The sequence below is a fragment of the Porites lutea genome, chromosome 7 (genome assembly GCF_958299795.1).
Source record: "Porites lutea chromosome 7, jaPorLute2.1, whole genome shotgun sequence".
Taxonomy (NCBI): Eukaryota; Metazoa; Cnidaria; class Anthozoa; order Scleractinia; family Poritidae; genus Porites; species Porites lutea.
Window position 1 is genome coordinate 6,910,602 of NC_133207.1, and position 27,931 is coordinate 6,938,532.

Here is a 27,931-nt window from a genome sequence, read left to right on the forward strand (position 1 = left end):
AAAACCTCTGCATCCAAGAATTGTTTATTATTGTTATCATTATCATTATCATCATTATTATTGGCATTGTTATAATTCATGGTTTTAACCTGGCCAGGGAAAGGGTTTTTGAGGTAGATAGTGATGTCAAGCTACCCATGGGATAAGCCAGTGTCAGGTATACATGCTCATAGAGGGACGAGCAGAGAAAATGGTGCCTGTTTTGTTTAATAATAAAATTGTTAATTTGCTTACCTTAATGGTCATTGGTGCCAGTATATTTTGCCCCCAAACCTGTGGGGTTTGGGCAAGATCAGGTCAAATTTGTTCTCTGGTTAAAGGTCTTTAACCTAGGTTGATTCTTGAGTTACTTTGTCGACTAGGGCTTGGAGGACAAAGGCAATTGAGAATCAACCTAGGTTAACTTAAAATTAACCTGAGATCAAATTTGGCTTGTAAAAGGTATGTATTTTGAATCCCTGGAGAACTCCTCTTGGTCCAGTAAGCCCAAGAAAAATTTCCACTTACATTCATATAGCCCAAGAAAAGCATGGTTGTTGTTGTGTGTTGAGCCATGTAGCCTGAAGGTTAAGGCAAGCATATTTTTCACTGTAGCTATACTGAGAAGGAAGTTTTGCAGAAATGTCATATAGGCTGGCTTGGTTAAAGTCAGTCAATTAAGAAAAAACTCCTTCAAGTTGAAGGAAGTTTAGGATTAAGGCTAATTATTTTATAATTATTATATTATATACCGTTTATCGTATATCATTATAATCAGTCGTTATTCATCCAAATGTTCTTCCCATTGCAAAACCAATGGTCATCTATCTGCCCATGCTTGCAACCATAAAGACTTCATGAGTAAATAATTCTCACCACTAAGAATGAGAATCAGGCTTCATTCCGTTCAAAAGGTAAAGTCTTCAAACTGAAACAGAAAGGGTAATGTCCGACAGATCACCATAATTCATACGGACCAGAAAAGCTTTCGGGCATACATCACATTGACTTTCTATATAATTCTTTAGCTTCAGAATGATAGTCTTTGGTATTTTGTTTGTCCGTTCATCATAGACCGACCGCGGGTAGAATTTCGTCAGACGTAGGGCATATTTGTTAGTCAGAGACTGTGTAATGACTGACCGTTCTACTGTTATTTGCAGCTCTCTGTGGTGGATAATGATTTTCACTGCATCCATATTTTGTCGTACTGCTATAAACATTCTATTTTTAGCTTTACTTTTTGACTCTTATATTCGCCATTTTAACTTTTTAACAGATTCCGGAGAACGGAGACTCCCCGAGATGAGCTAGTGGAAGTTCCAAGAGAATACAAAGGCTTAGTGTTCGGCAAAGGGTGCAAAAATCTAATGGATATTAGTAACAATACAGGAGCAAAAGTAATTCGTAGAAACGGAGAAGTCTTCATTACTAAAGGTACAGAGGAAGCAAGGGAGCAGGCGAGAATAGAAATCAAAGCAAAAGCTGTAAGTAAATGAATAAGCTGAATGTAGTAAATGAATATAGCGGAATTTCCGCCTGCGCGAAGCCTCCATTGTTATCGATGCAAGAAAATTTTCTTTTGACGTCAGCGTACACTGGTCCGCCCCCCACCCCTGCCCTTACAAACTCTGGGGGTGGGGGAGAGAAGACTAAGTTAGGGACGGGAGGAGAGTCCCAGATATGCACCTTGCGTTTGTCCAAAGTTAGCCAGTCTATAGGAAACCTTCTGGTTAAGCCTGTTTTTGACCTACGAAGAAAACTTTTAAAAATAAATTTGAAAGGCTTTGCCTTAGCTTGGTTGTGCTTTCTGGTCACGCACCAGGACCAATCTAGTCCCAGACTGGTCAAAATCGTGACAGGTGAATTCATGCAGAGAAACTTACCCAACATCTGGAAATGAGAGACTTTAAGCATGAACTTCGGAAACATCTAGTACGTTGACTGGAAGTAATTTTTTTCCCGCTAGGCGTCAATGCCTTAAGTAGCGAGTTTAAAGGAGCTGTGTATCGAAGTTTCTCAAACTTCACATGGTGAGAAACGTAAACATAACTGCTAAAAACATAAAAAGAAGTTATAAATACCACGTAAGATACAACAGTAGGCATGGATGGACACATTTTAAGAGAGAGATTTTTAACGGATTTGGAATTGCGAAGCATATCTGTCTTCGAATTAAGCTCATTATGTCTTAAACTATCCGTGGATTCATCTATCTATCCTTTCAACCATCCTTGCAATTGTTTATGTCATTATTCATTCATTCCCTCGTATCATTCAGAGTACTCGCTTTACTGGTGACAGTTAAAAATGGACTGATGGAAAACCGTGACTGGAGCACCGTTCTAATGTAGCTATAAGCTTTAACTTTAACATTACTGAAAAGTCATAAAAATATCTGTTACACTCATGAGGGGATCGTTTATTGCTAGGCTGGAGCGAGACTCAGAGGTCCAGGAAGCAAATTCAATAAGTTCGCTGTCTACGTCGATGGCCTGAATCTCCCTGAGAACTGTAAACTAAAACTGGAGCAAGTGAGTCAGGAAGATCGTGTTGTTATCCCGGAATCGTATACACAGTACCGACTGAAACCGGTTAAGGAATTAATGCAACAGGTATGCTTTTTTTCCGTCTTATATAAAGTGATGGAGCTCTGTCGGTAACCAAGATGGAATCGAAGAACAATAAACTTCTTAGAATTTAAGCTGATAGGCCAATCAAATTAAGCAGCATAAAGACAAATACTATTATTAGTATTTTTTTTTTAATAGAATAAATAATGATAAGGCTAAGACGAAAGATAACACGAAACGGTTTTACAGGTAACTAGACCATGAAATTCTCGGAAAGTAGGCATGTAAACCTTACGGAGTCTTCTGCCCCGGATAATTCATTGCCCCACCGTAGATTGAATGAACACATTATCATTAAATAAGACTGATAACGCATTCTCATCTTACATTCTTTTTTTCTTATTATTCAAACGCTTTAAAGTTATGTTTGGTAAACGAAAAATACTTGTTGTTCAACACGTCAGTGCAAATCTAGTATTAGATAATTATTGAGCACGTGATGTTGGACAATTCAAGGTGTTGCACGCTCAGATTAAACCGTGAGAAGTTTTTGGTAGTGTAGAAGCTGCATGCAAGGTCTCTCCTAATTGGTTGCAGGAAACAATGACATGCCATTCTTTCAATAGGCCACTTGCACTAAGAGGTCACATGACCAATGCCTCCTTTAAACAATGAGTTGGAGTCTTGCTGATGCCAAAAATTGACAGAGCAGATAAAAATTAATTTACAGCCGAAATTTGAGAGGAAACGCGTTTATGAGAGACATTTTATGGCACTTTGATTTTTCAACAAAGCAGTATGATTTGTATTGGCCGCCGTATTGGAGGGCATACTCTTGCCCTCCAACATGGCGGCCAAAAAAAACTTTTTGCTTATATCTTGTTAAACGTTTGATAATTACGCTCAGATGTGCTGTAAACGTTACCACATCATCTTTGTATCATTTTCCTTGAAGTTTAAGTGCCAAAGTTCTGTTAATAAGGTAATTCATAATTTTAAAAATCACATTTTGGTCACGTGATCAGCTACGAACTTACTCATTTTAAGAAAATGGTGTGGGTTTGAAAAACCAAATCACTATTATTTTGTTTAAGATATGACCCACTAATCGCTTTTTTAAGGTAAAATCATACAACTTTCATTTTCATAAAAACGATGTCACATGATCTCTTAGTGCAAATGGCCTACTGTTTTAGTATTGTTTGGGGTCAGGGTTAAGCACCATTGGTGACTTCTCTTCCGAGCAGCTGCTACATGACGCGAATTTTTAATTTTTTAAAAAAGGAACACAAATGTTTTCTCTTTACTCAACGATAAAGTGTTCAATACCTTTATTGATTCCTTGTTTTTTAAAATATTTTTTAATGCTGTCGGGTCCTTAGTCACGGAAATACCCAACACAAGACGCAGTGACTAATTAAGTGACCTGAAAATTATTATTAGTTGTTTTAGTATATTAGTTGTTTATAGTTGTCTATTTTACTCACGTCTATCAGGGAATTAGTTCTCCAACTGATCAACCAATCTACCTGTCAAAGCTTGAGAGCGACGCTTTGGAATCTCTTCAAAGGATAAAACAAGAAATGACGACAAAAGAGAACCTTAAAGCCGATATGTGGTGTCACTTTGGACAAGCCGTCATCCGAGGACCTGACCAAGGTAATGCTCAAATTTTGTTTAACCAATACACTAAGTTAATATCGCATGTGAATCGTGTAATCCTTTGTCTGGCCCATCAGGTGAAAATTGTCTCTAGTACTTTATATTGATGGTTGCTACACTAAGAGAGGAATTGAAGAGACCCTAGGTTTATACTGCTGACTTGTGAGCTAATTTTGCGTTTTGCTTTATCCTTATTAATTTCTATGCCCCCATCTCCTTCAAGCCCTTAAGTGCCTCGTATTTTCGTGTAGTGTACGTGTGGTGGTGGGGAAGGGGTGGTAAGGGGCTCATAAGCCGGGGACGGATCATGTTAATAACAAATAACTTCCGCCAGCTCTGATGTTTGCATGTTATGACTTGCTTTTTTGTATCTTACATGATTTAATAAAATGTATGCAGAAGAAGCTGATCGAGGAAGGTGGAGTATTGATGAGGCAACGAACAAGTTTAACTCACCACTTGCAGGAAACTACTGGAAAATAGTATTGAAGCCAGGAGTGAAACTGGATGGAAAAGTTCTGGAAAGACATATCTGCGATACAAATCCAGATGAGTACGTCGATTATGTTGCAAGATATGAGTTAGAATTTTTAACGCCCTGCTGTTATCAAGTAATGTGCAAGGTGAGGTTCAAAATTTATTTCGTGAACTATATTTCGCTATATTTGCTAATACTCTATCCTTTCTATCATAACTGTGCCAATTTTTAACTGAAACAAAAGAGGCAGGGTTTTTGGCCCAGATACCAAAACCCCAGGAGGCATCGTAAGCGTAAAAGAACTAACTGTTGGAATATACAATTTCTATGTCAGAAAAGTTTTCTATGTTGTCTGGAGACAGGAATGGGCTAGTTTGACGTTTCATCTATGAAATAGCTAATGCCATAGTCGAACGGTGAACAGAATAAATGGGAAATGATGACGGAGCACCATGCAATGATGATTTATCAGCAAATAGCTACAGGAGTCAGGATATTGACATTATCTTATCTTGAAATAATTATAAAAACTAGGAGTAATCGGAGCTTAAGAGAGTGCGTTCGATATGTTTGCTAGGCGTACAGGTAGCAGTTGAGGGGAAAGGGTGGATGGTTCTTGCGATAGATAACGGATTGGAGCGATTTTGGTTCCGCGCAAGGTATCATGGGGAAGGCGAAGGTATCATTTAGGTATCATACATCAACACTAAACGTTCCCATGGGCCATTGGGTGATACCCATAGATCGCTCGCAGACGCCTAACACTTGAGACGCCTAGGAACGAGGCAGAAGCCTTACCTAGTTTTTCGGGAGGTTGCTCTACTTCTCTCGTCAATAACGGAACTGGAAAACGAACACGATTTCGCGCGTCTTGTGTAGAATGAATTTCATAAGCATTTAATTTTTACTTCGGAGTGTTGAAGGGCTAGAGCCGATTGAACCTCCAGAAGGTACTAAGGGACACACGAGAGCACCGTGTGACAAGATTTCTGTAAGCGGTAATTGTTTAAGTTTAAGCTTTATATTTTTCCTTCTAATCGCTCAGGTGTGGGTTACAAAAAAGAACGTCGGCAAAAAACTGGAAGATATACCAGCACCTTTTAGTGACGTCAAGAATATTTTGAAGGAGATAGAGTTCAAAGATGAAACGACACGTTCACGATGCAGGGGATGGCTGGTTCTACCATCTCGGAAGTACCTGCAAGCAAACATTTTGTTTCCTGGCTGCGCATTTGATTGTAGGCTCCATATTCGTGGAAGGATTGGTACGATTTTCTGTTATGAATGCGTTAGTGGAAGCATCACATTACTTGCACGTATAGCCCAGTGTCAATATTCGACCCTTATGACTATTTATCTATTGGTCTATTTAGATTTTAGTATTACACCTTTGTGTACTGTTTAAGCTTGAACTAAGTATCAATCGAATAATGAACCTCCTATTTGATGTTTTTAAGATAATACCCGCGGACATATACAAAATTATCCGAAGCGTTATTAAAATACCATACCTGAGTGTCGCTGTTATTCTTGGTAAGATTTTGCCTTGGTTCACCCAGTCATGCTAACTAAGGATTTGTGGGGGTCCACTAAACAAGCAGCGACACAGCATAACAGTCGAAGCACAATAAAACGTACAGCCAACAACGTTGAATCTCCAAACATGTGCTTACATCCCAGGTATTTAAGTATTCAATCAATTTACGATGGCATAATACGTCACATTCCGCCCCACCGCCCCCTCACAAAAAAAAGAAATGAACGGATACTTTTAAAAAAGAAAGTAAGCACTTCTACAGTGCAAAGTTCAAAAGACTTTCGGTCATTTCCGCTTCAAAAGTAAGTTGGAGGATTCTCTTTTTAAAAGCTTTGAATCACCTAAATTTACAGCCATTGACACTTCTGCAAAAGCAAGTGAAGGCTATTAGAAACGTTGTAGAAAATCAGAAATGACCGGAAGTCCTAAAGTCTAGGACTTCAAATCCTGTTTCCCCAGAGCCTCCTGGTCCTCGTGCTCAGGCCCCCAGGAGGCTCTGGGGACGAGAATTTGATCACTCGACCGCTTCTCGTAGTAACAACTGTAGGCACTGGTGACACTTGGTCACTGTCTGGTACCGGCTGGATAACGGTGGACCTTCCGAAATCTCCACATCAGGAGGAACAGGCAACGGAGATCGTGGAAGTTCAGCAACTGTGACAGGCTGGCAATGTTGTAGGTTAGTCGAAAGCTCCGGGAATGGGGCTTCAATGAATGGTTCTCTGCTAAGTCTGAGGTGCCTCCTATTTCTCGTGTAGGTATGGCCATCCTCCGTTCGGACCTTGTAAGACCTGATGTCAACCTCCTTCTCCACAGTGGCTTTTGTCCATCTCTTAGAATCTACGTCTGGTTTGATGCGTACTACATCTCCAGGTTCCAGTCTTGTCAACTCTTTTGCACCCCTGCTGTACTAGCGGGTCTGTTTAGCTTTCCTCACCTTACGCTTGTGTGGGGCACCGTGGATTGTCTCAGGAACAAGTAACCTTACAGATGTTGGCAACAGTGTCCTAGTCCTCCGTCAAAAGAGACGTTGTGAAGGAGAACTTTAAATTCCTTCAGTTGGAGTGTTACGGTAATCCAAAAGTGACAAATTGTGGGCGGTTCCTGTATCACGTGCCTTTTGCATGATGTTTTGGGCAATTTTAACAGCATTCTCTACCTTTCCGTTAGACTTAGGGAAACGAGGTGAGCTGGTCAGGTGCTCAAATTCATAAGCTAACGCAAATTCCTGGAACTCCTTCGAATTAAAAGGGGGCCAATTGTCACTAAACAATTGAACAGGTATCCCATATCGAGCAAACTGGGACCTAAGCTTGGAGATCACTTCCCTGCTTTTCTTGTCATAAATTCTGTCAACTTCAAAGGAGTCAGAGTAGTAGTCCACACAAACCAAATAATGCTTGCTCTCAAAGTCAAACAGGTCACAGGCTACCTTCTCCCTGGTCTTGATGGGATTTCATGGCTTATAATCGGCTCTTTCTGCTGATCAGGTTGATAGCTCTTGTATACAGTACAACTCGAAATAGAATCTTCAATGCCCTTACTCATTCTAGGCCAGTAGACAATTTCTCTGACTCTTCTGACTCAACGCTGTATCCCTTAATGGCTCTGCTGCACTTTCTGCTTGAACTCCTCTCTTATACTCGGTGGAATCACTAACCTCTCACCTTTGAAAACCAAACCATCTTGCACGGACAGTACGTCAAAGCTTAGTGAATTAATGCTTTCAACCGCTTGCTCCAGCAGAGATCTAGCATCTGCTGCAAAAAGGACACCTGCTTCAGCACCGTTGACCTATGTCCTAGGTACATAGGCTGTACTGAGGGTATCCGCAGCATGGAGAAGCGTGGCCTTTTTATACTCGAATTCGAAGTCAAAGTTCTGCAAGCGCAACATCATCCTTTGAAGACGTCTTGGCGTACTTAACAAACTCTTCTTGAGTATTGATTCCAGTGGCTTATGACTTGAATCTCTTACCATAAACATAACTCTCAAACTTCTCAACCCCAAATACTCTAGCTAAAAGCTCCTTCTCAATCTGTACATACTTAGACTCTGCTGGTGTCGGAGATCGCGAAACATAGGCCAAAGGCTGCCCATTCTGCATAAGAGATGCACCCAAACCATGCTGAGAAACATCACATTGTAGCACTACTTCCACACTTGTTTCAAAGAACTTAAGAACAGGTGCAGAAGCTATCACTGCTTTCATACGCTTGAAGCGCTCTCCATGGACACCTTCATCCCAGACAAACTCAACATCCTCTTTTAACAAATCTCTCATAGGTTTAGTAACCTCAGATAAGCCAGATGTAAATTTCTGCAAGTAATTTACCATTCTCAACCCTTGCTTGTCCGTTGGCGGAGGCATACGCAGTATTGCCTCTACCTTGGCTGGGTCCGGTTTCAACCCCTCAGCAGAAATGATGTGACCAACATACGACAGTTAATAAAGTTTGAACTTGAGCTTATCCTTGTTCAATTTGATGTTCTTCGGACGACAGCTGTCAAGCAGATTCAGGAACTTAGAGTCATGGCCTTGCAATGCAGCCTGATAAGTGTCACCAACACCAAACACAATGATGTCATCTGCAACAGCTTTAACTCCATCAAGCCCTTCGATGGCTTCATAAAGCTAACTCTGAAATTCTTCTCGAACCGGTGCTATGCCAAAGGGCATCGCTAATCATCGAAAACGGCCCCAGGGTGTACCAAAGGTTGTTGAGTTACTGCCTTCACCATCTAAAGGCACATGCCAAAAACCATTCTTGATATCGACCACAGAAAAGACTCGTGCCTTAGAAAATTCAGATAGCAGATCATCAATAGTTGGCAGCGGATAATGGTTCCTCTTTAAAGCCTTTTTCAGAGGCTTTGGATCAAGACAAACACGTAATTTGCCATTTGGTTTCATTACCCGTAGATGGAATCCATTCAGTTGGTTCTAACTCTGGAGAAATAACTCCCCTGCTAACCAGTCTCTCAAGCTCCATTTTGTACTTCTCCTTCAGTGGAATAGGTGGTTTACGAACAGAAATCTGTACAGGTGTTACATTCTGATCCACATGAAGATGTAGCCTGTCTTCCAACTTGCCTTCACCCTCAAAGACATGTTTGTATTGCTCAACAACCTGTGTTGACGAAAGACCATCAGCTAGAGCCATCAACAGTGAGAATGTTTTGTGTGTTCACAGTGATGAGTTGCATTCCTTGTATAGCAGAAAATTGCAGGAGAAGCTTCTAATTCTTTGAGCTCAAGATCGTCACAAACCTCTTTATAATCCATTATAACCCTTTATATAAGCCTCAAAGAAGAAATGTTGGCAAAAAATTCCTGGAGGTACCTTTTTGCAAATCCAGACAGAAAATTCAACCCTATCACAGAGAATCAACTCTAAACCCCTAACAGACCGTATTTTCGTCTTTGAATATAGCATTTTCGTTACCAAAACATAATAACAACAGTTGGCTTTGTAAAAAGTAAACATTTTCATAAGCAAAGTTCAAGTCAAATCCACGTGTCTTTCAAGTCAATATAAAGAAAATTGCTAGATATGCAAACATAACAAAAACAAGTCAATATAAGAATAGTCTTAGTTCATTATTATCGGCTTTTGGTTGAATTTTATGTTATTCCCTTTAAATTTCTATACGTTACGCAACCTTTGTTCATCAGTATATTTAGTTTTTATTCTCTACCGTGTATTTCTTATTTCAATCCGTTACGTAACTTTTTTCATTATTATCTTTTGTTTTTTGTTCAACTTATGTAACCTTTGTATAGTTAGTGTTAATTTAGTAATTGTTATACCTCGTATTTAAGTCTCGTTTGAAACAACAATTTTGTGACTGATGAAGGTCGTGAGAAACCTTTAAAGTAATTTTATTTTGTCTCTTTTTTATCATCCAAACGTTGTATTAGTCTGTATTAGTGCCTCATTTCTTGCATGAAAGTATTTTTTTTAGCCGCAGCGATACCTCGGCAATATTTTTGTTCTAAAAATGAACACTTTGCACTAATTTGTAATGCATTGGTCTCTCTTCAGACAATGCTCTTGTGGCAGACTACGCACCTACGACAGAGGTGATACAGATATTGGCAAGATACCTATCTAACCTGACTTTAACAGATGAAGAGGGAATTGGATTTTGTCGACTACCAGAGGGGAAAATACCCACTGGATTTCATCTTATTTATAAACGGTGTTCCAAACGATCTGTGTATGAAATCAGTCCAGGCTTCACAACCATTCTTTCTAAGGAAAACTACTGGCGAAGTGATGGGCGGAACAAGGAATCAAGGGAATCGGTATGATGAAATTATGACCATTTCTCGACTATTCTGTTCTTAAAAAAATTAAGGTAGTCGTGTAGCCGCGTTTATAAACGATTGCAGAAGGAGATTTACTGAAACACACATGAGTAGTACTGAAGTGATTTAGGTTTACAAGTACGTTGGTGATGCTTATCATTGTCATCATCCTATTCTTCGTTTATTCATTTATGCTGGTTTTCACATTACGTCATCAAAATTGAAACTAGAGAATGATCGATCCTCCTGAGGTTTTACTTTCAGGAAGTATTAGAGCAGCTTTTAAGTAAAGTTTATGCCAATGTTCACTTCCAAAGGGTTTTCGTTTTGTGATAGAGTGCGCTTGAATTTCTAAGATTTTGCGTTGCGTGATGCGGCATTTACATGGGGACCAAGAGAGCTGTCATGTAGGCTAAAAAGGTGACTTTTTTGGTTTTTTTTGCTACCTGGGCAGTCATTGTGTTAGAAATAGTATTACTTTAATGTTCATGAGTTCCTCAAGCGATTAATTTACGCTTTCGTAGCAAAATTCGGTGAAAGATATTTCTGTTGGTTTCCGGGCGCCAGGTTGTTGCCTATCCCGATGGGCACCAATATGGCGTCTCCATATCAGTTGTAGAGGAGGGACCGGTTACGCCGTTTTTTTGCGGGGAAATTTCATTAACTTGCGGGGGTATAAATTAACGCAGATGACGTCATGCATCTTATTAAGCCAGGATGATGTCATAGTTTAAATTAATGCCCATGACGTCACGCATTTCATTAAGATAGGATGATGTCATAGTTTGAATTAACGCCGGTGACGTCATGCATGTCATATAGATAGGATGATGTCATAGTTTATTTGTAGCTGGCAAGGAGCAAGTGGCGTCAGAATTTCTCAGAGTTGACGTCATCAAAAAATGTTGAGATCATAATCTATAAACAGAAAAGTGATTTTTATATAATTAGCTATTTGCTATAGTCTTCTGACTAGATATGGTAGAAACTGTTACGTGTTCAAAATAAAAGCGGGCAAATTTTGAACTATTATCTTTGCAGATTATACTAAATGAAAAATCTTTAATCATTAAATTATTTTCACTAAAAATCGGTTATAAACAAAACCAAGACACGGAGGTTAACTGAACAATCTTTACTTCAAAAGAAGGGAAAAGGAGGTTAAGCGAATGTGAAATCGTACACATTTGTCGGGCAAAACATGAAAACGAGGTCGATGCTCAGCTCAGCGAAGAACTGCTTATCAAGCAAAAATGTCAATCTTTGTTTACTTGACCTGTAGAAAGTATGCACAGGGTATAAAAATTCTATAGAAAACAACAGGTGGTCCTAAAGTAAACCCTAACTCTTTTGGTTCTTGAATAAACTCCATTCTAGTAACGAATAAGTGGAACGTCTATTTAAAAAAAGATAGGAATAAGAGGTGCGATCGCCTAGCAGCACATGTCTTCTTATTTAGCGCTAAAAATCGGATATATAAACAAAACACACACACACATACACAAAGTGGAGCTGAAAACTCTCTATTTAAATTTTGACTCACTATTACAAAAGCATTTCTCCGTTCTATCTCGAGGAAACTCAGCGCTTGATGAACTTATGGTCTAGTCAATTCACGCGCCGTTAGCGTTAGTCAGTTAATTATGCGGGTTAACAAGCCCAAAGTTGAATACAAATTAGTTCATCTCTATGGCTAGACCCAAGGGAGCACCTTGACTTATTATTATATAAACAATTTTAAATAACTTAACAAGGATCAATTTGAACACGCGACTAATAATTGCTAGCAATAAAACCACAAGAGAGATACCGTTTTAAAAACTTTATTAAAAGTCAATAACAAAAAGAGTCAAATACACAGCGATTTGAAAGGAAAAGGAATGAAAATTAATCCTTTGACTGACTATTAGACAAATCGATTTTTCCGTTGTATTTCGAGGAATAATAAATAATCCTTCCGTGTCTACACAATTTTCCTATTGCCTCGAAGCCAAGAATTCGACTTTCTTTGTTTCTTGCGCTTTGTCTTGTCCTTTGTAGTCGGTCTTTTAGCTTTTGCTTCAAAAGAGGCTTTATTTCTCTGTGATCTTGACAGTTCGCAGTGCGCCGTTTCTTGTGTCTGTACTGGATTGCGATAGTGATTTTTTTCCGGAATTATCCGCTTCACTTTCGTAAACGACGACTAAGATCATAAGTTCATCAAGCGCTGAGTTTCCTCGAGATAGAACGGAGAAATGCTTTTGTAATAGTGAGTCAAAATTTAAATAGAGAGTTTTCAGCTCCACTTTGTGTATGTGTGTGTGTTTTGTTTATATATCCGATTTTTAGCGCTAAATAAGAAGACATGTGTTGCTAGGCGGTCGCACCTCTTATTCCTATCTTTTTTTAAATAGACGTTCCACTTATTCGTTACTAGAATGGAGTTTATTCAAGAACCAAAAGAGTTAGGGTTTACTTTAGGACCACCTGTTGTTTTCTATAGAATTTTTTATACCCTGTGCATACTTTCTACAGAGTCAAGTAAACAAAGATTGACATTTTTGCTTGATAAGCAGTTCTTCGCTGAGCTGAGCATCGACCTCGTTTTCATGTTTTGCCCGACAAATGTGTACGATTTCACATTCGCTTAACCTCCTTTTCCCTTCTTTTGAAGTAAAGATTGTTCAGTTAACCTCCGTGTCTTGGTTTTGTTTATAACCGATTTTTAGTGAAAATAATTTAATGATTAAAGATTTTTCATTTAGTATAATCTGCAAAGATAACACGTTCAAAATTTGCCCGCTTTTATTTTGAACACGTAACAGTTTCTGCAATATCTAGTCAGGAGACTATAGCAAACAATATCTAATCAGAAGACTATAGCAAATAGCTAATTATATAAAAATCACTTTTCTGTTTATAGATTATGATCTCAACATTTTTTGATGACGTCAACTCTAGGAAATTCTGACGTCACTTGCTCCTTGCCAGCTACAAATAAACTATGACATTAGCCTATCTATATGACATGCATGACGTCACCGGCGTTAATTTAAACTATGACATCATCCTTTCTTGATGGATTGCGTGACGTCATCGGCATTAATTTAAACTATGACATCATCCTGGCTTAATGAGATGCATGACTTCATCTGCGTTAATTTATACTTCGCAAGTTAATGAAATTCCCCCGCAAAGAAACGGCGTAACCGGTCCCTCCTCTACTACGCATATCAAGCTCTATAAATTTGGGCAAATCACTTCTCCAAATATCTCGCATATGAAAAGTTGCACTGACCTGAATCTTGGCGAGGGTATTTGTGTACAAATTGACATTTAAACTGGGAAGGACCGCAAACGAATATGCAGCGGAACGTAGGATCTATAGAAGACCTCACCAGCAAAAATATACAGAGTGACACCTATTTCAATAAAGGTTGCTCTCTTGAAACATGATGCATGATCCATGTTTCATAGCCTGCGGTGCATTATGAAAGCAAGCTCTGTTTGTAATAGAGACCTTACGATCCGATATCGGCATCGTCCATGAAAACTTCGCTGAAAAATAGACTTCCATCCTTTAAAACTTTTTTTCGCGAGTATCCCAGTTAACACTGTTACTTTAAAAAAGGGAATTTTGTTTGAAGATGAAGAGAATTCAGACAGAGGTGGTAGAATTCATCGCCTAGCCGTTCCCTTTCCCATGTAAACTTAAAATTTGGTCATTTCATGTCGTAGTTGTGCAGGGACATCAAAGAAATTTACAAAAAAGCGTGATGCACGTGCAGAGTTGTTGTTTTGCTCATTAAACCTATTGCTTTTTTGACGTTCCTCTTGCTGTCGCCGTCGTAGTTTCGTAAGGTCCGTAATATGCCCGCGCCGCTCGTCGCTTGGAGGGCGATTTGGTTTCGGCATTTTTTTGGGCATTCAGAGGAAGAAATCTGGTTTCTTGTTGGTATATTTAAATGGATTCTAAGGCGCTACTTGCTTAGTTTTTTTTCAGCAGATGTAGACGCAAAGAAGATGAGAAGACCTCTTGGAAGGGTACGACCTTAGATCTGACGACGGCGACGGTAACAAGAACATCAAAAAAACAATAGGTTTAATGAAGCAAAATAACAACTCTGCACGTACAGCAAACATTTTTTGTACATTTCGTTGCCGTCACTGCACTACTCGACTACGACGTGAAAATGCCTAATTACACGTTTTGTGGCCGGACGTAAACTAGCGAAGACGAAATTTTCTTTGTCTTTCGTAACTTGAATAAGGTTCTTAGGAATTCAGCTCTTAGGAGAGCTCGCTCACATTTGACAAAGTAAGTAAGTTGGAATAATCGCGATGAAGATTAAAAGAACTCGAGTTTACTTTTCTATATTCAACGTACGTTTTATATTCTGCCGTCCTCGCCGTCCTCAGATCTTTAGGTCTCTATTTATTAAGCTTTTGTACAATAATGAGCATCTTTTCATTATGAGTTTATTTAGTATTTTTACTGCTGAAAGGTTGACAACAAAAGGTAAAAGGAGGACCGTGAAAGCCTATTTCAAGGCTGTCCACGTTGGCGGCTCTTAATTTCTCTGTTACAATAAAATTCTTCAGCTCACTTGCACTTGAGAATTTCGGCACCTGTTTGAGCTGAAAACTCTCTTTCACTGCTTTCTTATTGTTTGTTAGTACTTTCAAACAGATGTTAATGGTCTCCATTATTTTATTGGTTGCCGAGCACAGGCGTGCACAAACTTCCCGGTTACAAAAAGATCTACCACAATGCACCGCAGGCTATAAAACGTGGATCATGCATCATGCATCATGTTTCCCGGGATTAACATTAGTTGAAATAGGTGTTTTAATATTTATTTGTATTTGTATATTAATCTCTTCTTGTTTCTCAGATTCTGGACGTTATCCATTGAAAATATGATTTTTCTCTTTGATGGCGTGGCAGTGAAATCCAGCAAGTCATTTATTTAGTTATTTATTCTCTGTTCTGGCAGACCGACCTACACCTTCACTGCAGAGAGTGGGACGAATTGCTTGATAATGGAGACTGGAACCCAGAAATGATAGCTGCGACACTACCAAACTTTTTTCGCTTCGTGAAGAAAGTGCAAGGAATTGTTTTGGAGGGAGAAGGTAAAATGCATTAACTATGGTTTTAAATAGAAAGTAAATTTTATACAGAAGCCTTAAAATCGATTTTATTTTGTGTCACATGACAATGTACTAGGCGCAACTATTCTCAACTTCAATTCTTGACTGCTCGAAAAAATTGATACACTTTATTAACTCACTGGAATAACGATCGTTATTAACACACCACAGCCGGACTCGTAAACCCGAAAAAAAAAAAAACTATTAAAAAAGGGACCGTAAACCCATGAAGTTTTTCATACGTACTACGTATATTGCGTTCTTTCGAAAATGCGCATTATCTTTTCTTTATTTTTTGTTATTGTAACGTTTATATTAAAGACCAATTGTATTTGTATTTTTCAAACTGTCGTGAAATATTTCCTTGAGCATTACGGGGCTCAAATCTCTTTTTAATTCATAACAGACACTTTGAGCCCTTAAATGCGAAAGGGAAAGACTTAACGACATTTTAAAAATTTCAGACTTTACAAGGAGTTGTATGAAAAACCACTCACGCTTGACTGGGTGGCAAGAGTTGTTTTTCTCATACAACTCGCTCTAATTTTCGGCAGCCGTTGCAATCACTACTTTTGAGGTATACGGCTGAAAATTTACAGGTTTCCTAATTTTAATATGCTCTTCCGGCTCGAGCTGACAAAATTTTTCAAAAGCGAACTGTTTTCGTGTTTACCAAAAGTTGATCACGTGATCAACTAATGCAAAAGGCCTATTGTTATATATAAGTTCTTATTGAAATAGATATTAGTATTAGGATCGAGAGCCACTGGCTTTTACAGTTGATCTACTGTTAATTGTTACTCTCGTTAAATGAACTAAGAAGTTAAGCAAAATTTAACTTTTCTTGGCATTTCATTGTTGTTTGTTGTTGTTTTTTTTTTTGGTTGCAGTTCCTCCCGAAATACTTGCGCGGGGTCTTGCAGCGGTGGAAGCCTACAACAAGGCCCTTTTAAGTGGAAAAACCGTTCTCAAAAGGCTTCCGTTAATGCTTATTGGTCAGGACCAAGCAGGAAAGACCAGTTTAAAGAAATCTTTGACAGGAATAGATTTCGATCCGGAGCAAGACAGCACTGATGGAATAGATGTGGATCCTTCTTTCTTTAACGTGTGCACAGAGACATGGAGGACTGGAGAACAGAATGAAGGGCAAAATTCAGATAAAGAGATTTCTTTTGAACACCAAACAGCACTACGTATTGTAGATAGTCTGAAAAAGGAAAGGAAAAGTACCAAAGTACACACAGTCACAGAGAAGGAGTCATGTCTTTTCGATTCTGATAGTGATAACGTAGAACCGGACACGCGAAACACTGAGTCATCAACAGTAGGAGAAAACCCTCAGAAATCTAGATATCCACCTCCTACCACTAGTATTAACATACCCAGTGTTTCCCCTGATCCGAAAGAATCAAATCCCGTAGGAAACTTTTCAGCTTTAGATGTTCCTGATGAGGTGGCATCTGTGGCTGAAACATTACTCCAAAGTGTCAGGAAGGATAATGAAGACAACGTTTATTCAACTTTCTGGGATTTCGGTGGTCAGTCTGTTTACTATGTGACACATCCACTATTCCTTACGAAGAAAGCCATATACTTCTTGGTGTACGATCTGAGCTTAAATCCACACGATGAAGCTAAACCTTTGGTGAAGAGTGGAGTATACAAGAAGACTCTGGAAAGCTTCAGTAGTCTAAAGACCAATTTAGATTATCTGGAGTTTTGGATGAAGTCCATTGCGTCTCTAGCCAGTCAGGGGGAAGGTCTGAGCTCGGAATTGCTACCAGAGAAGCTTCCTCCAGTTTTCTTGGTATGCACTCACGCTGATACACCTTACTGCGGCCGTGATCCCAAAGACCTTACCATCGAAATCTTTGGTTTACTAAAAAATAAACCATTCGGTTGCCACCTGCATGACGTGCCGTTCTTTGTAGATAACACACGTTTGCGAAACAACAATTCTGAGTGCTCACAAGTCCAGCTCTTGCGGAAGGAATTAGTGTCGGTCGCCAAAGAGCTACCGCTAACACATGACACCATTCCAATCAAATGGCTAAAATTTGAGAAGGCGCTTCAAGTAGCAAAGAAAAGGGGACACAAGTACATTAAACTGGAGACAGCAAAAGACATTGCAAAAGCCTGTGATATTGATGAAGACAAAGAGATCAAGACCCTGATGGACTATTTGCACGACCTAAGGAGTTTAATCCATTTTGACGACAACGCAGACCTTAATAAGTTGGTGGTTTTAGATCCTCAGTGGTTGGTTGACGTGTTTAAGACAGTGATAACTGTCAAACCGTATGATCCGTATGATCGTAAAGAAAAGAAGGTCGTAAGCTTATGGTGTAAGCTTGAGAAGGAAGGAATCCTAGATGAAACGCTTTTGGCACATGTGTGGGGCCCCTTGTTTGACAACCACGACGAAGAAACATATCAGATTCTTATAGAAATAATGATGAAATTTAGTTTGCTGTGCCCATGGCCTTCAGGTGGTAAAAACAAGAGTTATCTTGTCCCATCAATGCTGAGATCACATCCACCAGAGGAGGTTCTTGGGCTGGTTAAGAAGGCAAAAGTTCCTCCTCTTTTTGTCAAGTTTTTAAACGGCCAGGTACCTCCAGATTTGTTTCCTCGTCTAGTTGTGCAGTTCTGTCAGTGGGTAAAAGACGAATGCAAGATATTAGAACAGCCTCAGTTGTTCCACGAGTTTGCACGACTTATTACATCTAAAGATGGCGACTCGGTTATCCTTATGTGCCACTCCTCAGTCGTTGAAGTTGTAGTTCTTGGAGATGATGACAATCTCAAATTGGCGGAACGTCTGTCAGCAAACATGACATTATCAACAGACGTCCAGGTTGAAACCACTAAGTTAATCTGTCCTAGTGATGTTCACAGGCAACTAGTTTCGATACTTGAACGCATGCACAAGGAATCTCGCTGGCAACGAGATATGAGTTACGAAATCAGTTTCCTATGTCCAGTCTGCTCTCCTAAAGGTGTTGTTAGCTACTGTCAAAATCATGGTACTGAAAAATGCAAAGAAGAAGAGTGTCTGCACTTCCTGTGTGAGTCAGAGCTGCGCAGTGCCAAAGAAATAAAAGTTTGCCACAAGGCTTCGTTTGCTCCGAATCTTAGAGTGCAAGTGAAGCCGTTTGAACCTTGGTTTGCTTCTTCAACAGAGCAGGTATGTAAATAGCGTAAGACATGTTTCGATCTTACCAAGGACCATCTTCAGCTACAAATGAAGGTTGCCGAATTAATGTTACTTAACACGAACGACCAAAAAACCGGATAACCGCGTCAGTTCAGGAATGGTACAATTTATAATTAAAGCTGTGTTTATAACACAATCGTCTTCGCTAACTCTAATGCTAGGCAAATTCGTGAGTCTCGTGGACACTTTTTCAAGCGTGTTGACAACTTTCTATCTCTTTTCGTTTCTGTTTATCATTTGAAATCTGTTTTTGTACTGACTCATGAACATTGCAATTATCCCCATGTTTAACGCTGCAGTAAACATTCCGAAGGTGAGCAGTAATGATACTGTTGAGCAGGCCGGAAGTAACGTTTCCGCAACAGAATTAAAGAACGCCATTTTTTTAGCTTTGGAATCAGTGGGAACATAACACAGGTTTACTCTTACGTTCAGGCCATTGGAATGGAAAACAAAAATAATTAGGAACTAACAATTATCTGCTATTATAGTTACCGAAATCTTTGGGTTTTTTTTTCAGGGTTCGCGTCTCCCCAGATCAGATGGCCCAACAAAAGAAGCGGGACTCCAAAGTATTCCAGAAAATTGTGCGACAGAGTTAAACATCACTCTGTTGGCGAGTGAGTGGGGTTCATCCAGGGGTGGCTTGTCAACCTTAAACAGAAAGCTTGCAGTTTTGCTAGCCAAGCAACCTCAAGTCAATGTCACTGTCCTTGTTCCGCAAACCACTTGTTCTGAAGAAGATAAGAAGAGCGCGTCAGAGTCAAATGTTACCATTCAGGAAGCAAAGATGCGTACAGGCTATGATGATCCCCTAGACTGGCTGTGCTCTCCACCAAGTAGCCTTTCAATTGATGTCATTGTGGGCCATGGTGCTAAGCTGGGCAAACAAGCCCAATTTATTACCGAGTCTCATAGATGTAAGTGGGTGCAGATGGTGCACACTGCACCTGAAGAACTTGGAATGTACAAGGAGTATCCTGAGGCAGTTGCTAAAGGCGAAAAGAAGAATAAAGTTGAAGTAGATTTGTGCAAACTGGCAGATCTTGTTGTTGCTGTTGGAGCTAAGTTAAGGGATGCCTATTCATCCTATCTTAGGTCCTGTGAGAAATCCCAAGATATCATTCAACTGACTCCGGGCACCTTCGATGAATTCAAAGCAGTAAAGCAAGCCGCCCGGGAAGGGGAAAAGTTTAAGGTTTTAACCTTTGGCCGCGGCGATCCTGAAGACTTCGAACTCAAGGGATACGACATTGCTCCGAAAGCACTAGCTAAACTAGAGGACAACTCTTATTGTTTGGTTTTTGTTGGTACCCCCAAAGGGAAACAGGATGAAGTCAAGGAACGTTTGCTCGAGTCTGGAATCCCTAAAGATCAGCTTATTGTGAGGGAGTTCATTCAAAGTAAAGAAGGGTTGAAAGAACTGTTTTGTGAGGTTGACCTTGCCATCATGCCTTCCAGAACAGAGGGCTTTGGATTGACAGGTCTTGAAGCATTTTCCGCTGGTCTTCCCATTCTAGTAAGTGGCAATTCAGGATTCGGACATGCACTGCGTGCTCTTCCACAGGGGCATTCATTCGTTGTGGAATCCAAAAACCCTAATGACTGGGCAAAGGAAATAGCCTCTGTTCGTCAAAAAGAAAGAGCAAAGCGTCTTCAAGATATCCAATCCTTGCGATCAAGTTATGAAGAGAGGTACAGTTGGGAGAAACAGTGTACATCTCTTATTAAGAAACTGCGGAGTTTGACTAAAGGTGATCATGAGCTTTCACATTTTTTTTATTTTACTAACTGTTAAGAAAGAAGTGAACGGTTGAACGTAATCGGAATTTTTCTGAGGTTTACAGCAACAAAGGTACTTTTCAAACATACCATAGTAGGATAAGGGGGTTAGACGGCCAATTGTTGTTGCTGGAAGTATCTATAAGTTTTATTTAACGAAGGTTGGTTATTCTGATATCATCACACGCGTTTTGGTCATCTGTGGATTACTTACGTGCATCTTGTGCATTGGGGCGTAATCGGTAAAAAATGGGATCACTCTTTATATGTGTGTAGAGTGTATACTACATGTATTTTGCGTTCTGCCGTTAAGTTCCTGTGCACTACAGTACACAGAAACCTTAACCACTATAGCACTCAGAATTGTACACTTAAGTACTCGGAGAAGGGAAAGAGCGCTACATTGTAGTATGTTGACGTTTGTGAGTTCCAAACGGTGCATCATAAAAATCGGAGAAACGAAAATTGACGAAATGACGTTAAAACTGACTAGAAGACAAGAGACGGTTATGAAGCAAGGGAAAAACAGTTTTACCTCTATAAATTAAGTGGTAATGATGATTTAGTGCTTTTTAGACCAATGCTTTGCTCATTGAAACCCCAATGAAGGTGATTCACGGAGGTGATTACAACTGGGGTCACCAATGACCTATTTGCCTGTGATAATGCAAGCATAATCATTTTTTCCAACATATGGGATAAATTTTCAAGATGGACAAACTAAAAGACGTCATTGAAAAGACATATTTTCTTGTTTGTCCGAAAAACATTTCAGATGTTACTACGGTCGACCTGAATTAACTTTAATTTCCTCACATGGTACGCTTGGACTGCCTGTGCAACAAAACCTTAATAGCAGATCGCTTTTTCTCACTTTCTCACGTTGTCAGAAATGCCCGTTTCACCTGATTTGATTATTTTTGCCTGTTCTTTGATCCCTCTAGAGACTTGAAGAGTATTTCGTGCGACAGGTTATCGATAGGCAAAGGTTAGTATGTTTCTGTGAATGTTGATTCAAAAGAAAGGAGAGGAGATCTTTGCCATATAATAAGTTGAAGGTTACTATCGGACATCATTTTTGTGCTTCTGCGCCGCCTATTTGCCTTTTGTTAACGGTCGTTGCCATTAAAACGGTCGATGCCACCACTGGTAACCAAGCCTTTAGTCATGATAGATGTAATATTTTCCCTGGATTAAGTTGCAAATAAGGCAGATAATACGTTTTTGAATAGCCTCAGAAAGAACGACGTTAAAGCCAAACTTGAATTTAAGTTACACTCTAAAACAGAAAGATCTGTTTTAGCCCTAAAAATAGGGCCGTTTCGGTGAGTAAAATAGATTCTTATTTTTGAGTCTCATTTGGCTCCCTTAAATCGGGGCCAATACTGAGTTCAATTAGCGAGGGCTGATTAGGTCCCAAGGGCTGAAATGGGCCCTACCGTGGGCTGGAATAGCCTTTTGATTGAGCTTTTTTGGCCTAAATTGTGCTCAAATAGCTCCAGGAAGGGCTGAATCAGACTTTGGCCTGCAGGGCTGAATTGACACTTTAGGGCTGAAACAGATCTTTTTTTAAAAAGATCTGTACACTGAAAATTATATTCTAATTTTCAGTGTACAAGTTATGAAAAGGGCTAGGGTCAAATGTTATTGAGTATCAGCTGAGAAAGACAGTTTTAATTTTTGGCGGGTCGGTGTGGTAGTGCGGTGGTAAGGGAGAGAAAAGGATACGAAAAGTCCGGATCGAGGTCTGGGGTCGACCCTGGGTTGCGATTCTTTTTTAACAGAAACACTCTCAGTAACAGGTAAAAAATATGGCGGCGACCGTTTGCGAAAGGGAAATTTACATCTACGCTGCATACTCACAAGTTTGTCGTGGGCGAAATATAACTAGCATCTCACACGTTATCACGTTTATGATCCTCGTAGTCTAACTTTCCCTCAGGCTTTGACAATCTGCGTTCCGTCTCATTTTGCAAACACGTGTGCAGATGATTTGTGGTTTAGAGGAGAATTATAATGCATCGCTAAAATGCAGGTTATCGTCTCTTCTGGAGTTAATGTCAAGCTTAATTAACAAACCTAATATTCATGAAAGACGGGGCTGTTAGCCAAACTTTTACTTATTTAGTGTCCAGTATATTTGTTCTCGTGGCGGAAAAGATGAGCTTTCGCCTTCACCGCTATCTAAATGAATTTATAGTGTTCTATCTTTTTCTTTTATAGCTGAGAATTCTCTAGGAACGGCGGCATAGTGAGCTGCTTTCTCGTACCAGTTTATCACAAGTTCATTTATTTCATTTATTTACCAGGCGACCGTACATTTCTGCCCGTATCAGCAAGTTCATAGTCAGATCATTTTTCTGTCGTAATGTAATTTTCGAAAAGGGAATATCAGAGCAAAACAAAGGAAGAGCGAAATTATGTACTTGTCGAAACTCACTTGGCGTATCCACCAGTTAAGTTCCTAAAAATAGCGACTCGAGGGTTCAGCTTCTGTAATTTATAAGTTTCGATATTTCTTTTGTTGCTCCTTCCTGTTATTATACAGTTGAACCTCAATTAAGCGGTTACCTATGCACGTGGTCCCGTCAATGCTGCCGAATGGAAGTTAGCCGCTCAATAGAAGCTCGTCATAAATTAGCATTAGCTTTAAGAAGCCACTTCCTTTTAAGCAGTCAGTAATCAAAGTCCCGAAATAATTGCAGGGAAGACTGTAGTACCTTCGACTATTCACAAGTTAAACATGCATGGAAATGAATGACGTGAAGCTAATATATATATATTGATTTATTTAGGAACTGCCAGGAGATGTTGGTGAGACTACTGTCAGAGACTAGTAAACCAAAAAAACTACAATAATTATCACGATTCTAAATTATATGATAAGCATTTTTAAAGATAATTGTATATAGTTAGAAAATAGAAGGTATTGTCGACTATTTCATCTAACTGCAAGCGCTTAAGATGAAGAAGCAAAAATGTCATTACGAACTGAGCTAAATATGTGAATTTCTACGCATGTAATACCACAGTATTCCCAAGCTCTACACAGGTCTACTCCTTTTTACTGTATACACTATCGATACATCACAGACCTATTTAGCAAGGGTTGTTTGTTTAAGTGATTTAGACCACTTGATTTTCATCAAGGGAACTGTGTCCTTTTTTCAAATTTAACCCTATTTGCGTTCAAATGAATACATATTGCTGGTTTTCAGTGTCACGCCATTCAAAATAAATCAAAATCAAAATCAAAACCGTTCAATAGATAAAGTCCAGAATCTGGGAAATGAAAGGAGGTAAATATACAAAGACCCTCGCCAAGATTCAGGTCAGAGGAATATTTCGTATACGAGATATCCGAAGAAATGTTTTCACAAAATTAATAGAGATTTGTACGGAGACGCCATGCTGGTGTCCATCCGGATGAGCAACAACATGGCGGACGAAAACCAAGAGAAACATCTGTTACCGAGTTTTGCTACAAAAGCGTGAATTTATTCTTCGAGGAACTCATAAAAACATTAAAGTAATACTTTTTCTAATACATGAACTGTTTAGATGGCAAAATTCCCTGAAAAACGTAATTTTTTTAACCTACATGACAGCTCTCTTGGTCGTCATGTAAATGCCGCGTCACGCAAAAGCTTAGAAATTCAAGCGTACTCTATCACAAAACCAAGAACCCTTTTGAAGAGAAAATTTTTATGAAAATTAGTTTTCAGCTGCTCTTATACATCGTGGAAGTAAAATATCGGTCTATCGATAGTTTTGTAGTTTGAATTTTAGTGACGTCATGTGAAAACCAACAATTTGATATTAGACAACGAGAAAAAATTCTGAGAACGTCTCGCGGTCAAAAATGGGTGAACAAACAACCCAAGACAGAGGGAACGAAAAGGGGAAACTTAAAGTTCGCAATAGCCTGCAGTGCAGGCGTATTTTGGGCGGGCGAAACCTTGTTCGTGTTCGTAATATTGTTGTAGCCGCCATCTTTGATTTTATGACAGTGGAAGATTGGGGAGAGTAGAAATAGTAACCCTTACGGTAGGTGCGAGGGCGAAAGAAGGAAAGGGGGGAGGGGGAGGGGAGAAAAAAAAAATACTTGTTTTTAGTTCATGGTTTCGTTTCATGGTTTCTTTTTTCTCTTTTTTCTTTTCGTTTTCTCTTCTCTCTCCCCTCCCCCTCCCCGCTCCCTTTGACTCGCCCCATCTCCTCCTCTCTTCGGGAAGTTTCAATTTGGCGCTTTCGCGAGCAAATTGCGCGCTCAAAGAAAACGCCTGCACTGCAGGCTAAGTTCGTAAGTAAATACGTAACATACCGTAAATCCTCTAATATATATTTAGCCACAGCTAAAAGCGAAGCTCCCATTGATAACTTTATAACTTAAATCAAACAATAATTTTGTACTCCACAAATCAGTTAACTTAAGGGCACATTCATGTGACTTTTGAGGGAAAAGCTAAGTGATTTTGGAGTGAAACAAATTTTGTATCGAGTTGATATAGCCTTATATGTACACCCAAAAAATAGTCTTCGGTCACATTTAAGAGCAATGATGGCTCTTGATCAGAGTAGATAAGGCGTGGAAAACAAATTCTTGGAAAACAAATCAGACCGAATTTTTTGCGTTCGACAAGTTTACAAATTCTTGCCAATAAATCTGGGTGCGCGTAAACCAATCTTCTATTTTTTTTATACGCCACATCTGAGGAGAAAGAGTACTATGAGGCGCTGTTTTTATCATACAGACCTCGTACAAAATGCAGTATTTCACAATTTTTCAAGACAAATTGCATTCACTCAATATTCAGGACCATCGAGGCGCGCGTGGACTTTTAATTAGCGAAACCGTTCAAAACAATTCCAAAATCTTCTATACGGCCAGCCGGTTCTAACTTTTGACAAGCGCCAAATTTGCGAAGAAATTTTAAAAGAGTTACGCTTCAACGTGATGAAGAATTTATTGAGTCTATTTTTTATTAACGGTTTTATAACGATGAGTAATCTTAAAAAGCGTTTGATATACGCTTGGCATTTTGAGTACTCCTGCAAGCGATGTTTATGAACGGCTGAAAACAAACAGCAAAGCGATAAAAATTACACTTTTGAGACTACCAAAAATCAATAAAGAAAAATAATTCGATAGAACATTTACAGAGACAACAATTTTCATTCACGAAAACAAATGAGTATTTAAGTGTGTCTAAGAATCCTCAAGTCTTTACTAGTAAGCTTAAAGTTCATGTTTTAAGCCGCCGGTTTCCCGGTGTTGGCTGTTTTCAAAGATGAACTCACGACAAGAAAATCGTTCAAAGCTTTTTTCTACAGCCAAAATTATAACTAAATATTCTTCGGAAAGTTTTTTCTTTCTATTTACGGTGAATTAATATCGGCTAAAGGCTTTTTAAAGTTCTGTAAGCTTAAGCTTATATCAAACCTCATACGAGGTCAGATCAGTGTCTCAGTCAAATCTTAATACAAACGTGCTAAACTTAAATTTTAACCAATCAGAGCATAAAAATTGGACATGGAGCGTGACCAAGACGTGACCATGGTAAGAAAAGGTCTTCCCCGCATGTATTTTTAAAAAACTGACTGAATTTTTGCGTCTGAGGTCAGTTTTAAATCAAAATCGTAATAGTGCGGGGCGAAACTGACATAAACACAACATATTTGTTGTGAATTTAAAAAAAAAGTAAGAGTGAGCCTGCGATCATTTGAAAACGAGTAAATTGTCAGCGGATAACTTCAAAAAATACTCGACCTTGATGGGGCGACACCTGAGCCCGCGATACGGTCAGGTGATAGTGGTCAGCGGATACCCTGTTTTGACAGCTGTCAATTGATGACAACATTGATGTGCAATCAGCTTTCTCCTGGGCTCCCAAGTCCCAAAGTGGCTAGAAAGTGTGAGAGTAAACATTGGTATGCCTGTGGTGCGGACGGACGGTCGGTCGATCGGTCACGTGATTACCAAATTTTCTGGGATGGGTAGATTTCCTTAGCTATGGGGTCTCCGCTATTAAGCCTACACCCTCTCAAATAAGCCCCCTCCCTCTAATAAGCCTCCCCTCTTCAGGGGAAGACAGTTCATAAGCCCCCTCTGTATTAAGCCCCCCTCTCCTCCCCTCTCCTAATTATTCTTCACTAATATATATATTAAGCCACAGCTAAAAGCGAAGCTCCCATTGATAAATTTATAACTTAAATCAAACAATAATTTTGTATTCCATAAATCAGTTAACTTAAGGGCACATTTATGTGACTTTTGAGGGAAAAGCTAAGTGATTTTGGAGTAAAACAAATTTTGTATCGAGTTGATATAGCCTTATATGTACACCCAAAAAATAGTCTTCGGTCACGTTTAAGAGCAATGATGGCTCTTGATCACAGTAGATAAGTCGTGGAAAACAAATTCTTGGAAAACAAATCAGACGAATTTTTTGCGTTCGACAAGTTTACAAATTCTTGCCAATAAATCTGGGTGCGTGCAAACCAATCTTCTATTTTTTTTATACACCACATCTGAGGAGAAAGAGTAGTATGAGGCGCTGTTTTTATCATACAGACCTCGTACAAAATGCAGTATTTCACAATTTTGCAATACAAATTGCATTCATTCAAAATTCAGGACCATCGAAGCACGCGTGGACTTTTAATTAGCGAAACCGTTCAAAAAATTTCCAAAATCACCTATACGGCCAGCCGGTTCTAACTTTTGACAAGCGCCAAATTTGCGAAGAAATTTCAAAAGAGTTACGCTTCAACGTGATAAAGAATTCATCTAGTCTATTTTTTATTAACGGTTTTATAACGACGTGTAATCTTAAAAAGCGTTTGATACGCTTGGCATTTTGAGTACTCCTGCAAGCGATGTTTGCCAAAATTATAACTAAATATTCTTCGGAAAGTTTTTTCTTTCTATTTACGGTGAATTAATAGCGACTAAAGGCTTTTTAAAGTTCTGTAAGCTTAAGCTTATATCAAACCTCATTCGAGGTCAGATCAGTGTCTCAGTCAAATCTTAATACAAACGTGCATAAACTAGCTTTATAAACTGCGCCGCTGGACTTCATGAAATTAGATTTAAATACAATAATTACCTAGGCTTACCATATTTCGAGATGCAGCTCCTGAAAGCTATCAAGTAAGGCAAGGATCGCTTGAGCCTTTATAATTCTCGTACGCATCCAGCTAGGTAGAAAAACAAAAACGATGCAATCCGAAATCGGATTATCGGCTTTGACAAGCGACG

General features: G+C 39.2%; 1 protein-coding gene across 3 annotated transcripts; it reads left to right on the forward strand.

The window, feature by feature from the left end:
- The first annotated feature begins 1,262 nt into the window (after positions 1 to 1,262).
- LOC140943327 (uncharacterized) lies at positions 1,263 to 21,924 on the forward strand. Of its 3 annotated transcripts, XM_073392410.1 has the most exons (10): positions 1,263 to 1,466; positions 2,412 to 2,594; positions 4,049 to 4,211; positions 4,614 to 4,837; positions 5,738 to 5,957; positions 10,276 to 10,538; positions 15,518 to 15,656; positions 16,565 to 18,861; positions 19,412 to 20,645; positions 21,618 to 21,924. In XM_073392410.1, exons 1-10 carry the CDS (start codon positions 1,350 to 1,352, stop codon positions 21,623 to 21,625), a joined length of 4,848 nt encoding a protein of 1,615 aa, XP_073248511.1. In that variant the 5' UTR covers positions 1,263 to 1,349; the 3' UTR covers positions 21,626 to 21,924. The 3 variants fall into 3 exon arrangements, with proteins under 3 accessions (XP_073248511.1, XP_073248509.1, XP_073248510.1); XM_073392408.1 differs by lacking the exon at positions 21,618 to 21,924 and having other exon boundaries at positions 19,412 to 20,770; XM_073392409.1 differs by lacking the exon at positions 21,618 to 21,924 and having other exon boundaries at positions 4,617 to 4,837; positions 19,412 to 20,770.
- Positions 21,925 to 27,931: the final 6,007 nt, after the last annotated feature.

What these genes read in the sequence shown, in the direction of transcription:
- LOC140943327 (XM_073392408.1), top strand. Translation starts at nt 1,350, where the DNA reads ATGGATATTAGTAACAATACAGGAGCAAAAGTAATTCGTAGAAACGGA. An exon ending in TTAAGGAATTAATGCAACAG is followed by an intron (nt 2,595 to 4,048) that starts GTATGCTTTTTT and finishes CACGTCTATCAG; the next exon opens with GGAATTAGTTCTCCAACTGA. An exon ending in CCATATTCGTGGAAGGATTG is followed by an intron (nt 5,958 to 10,275) that starts GTACGATTTTCT and finishes GTCTCTCTTCAG; the next exon opens with ACAATGCTCTTGTGGCAGAC.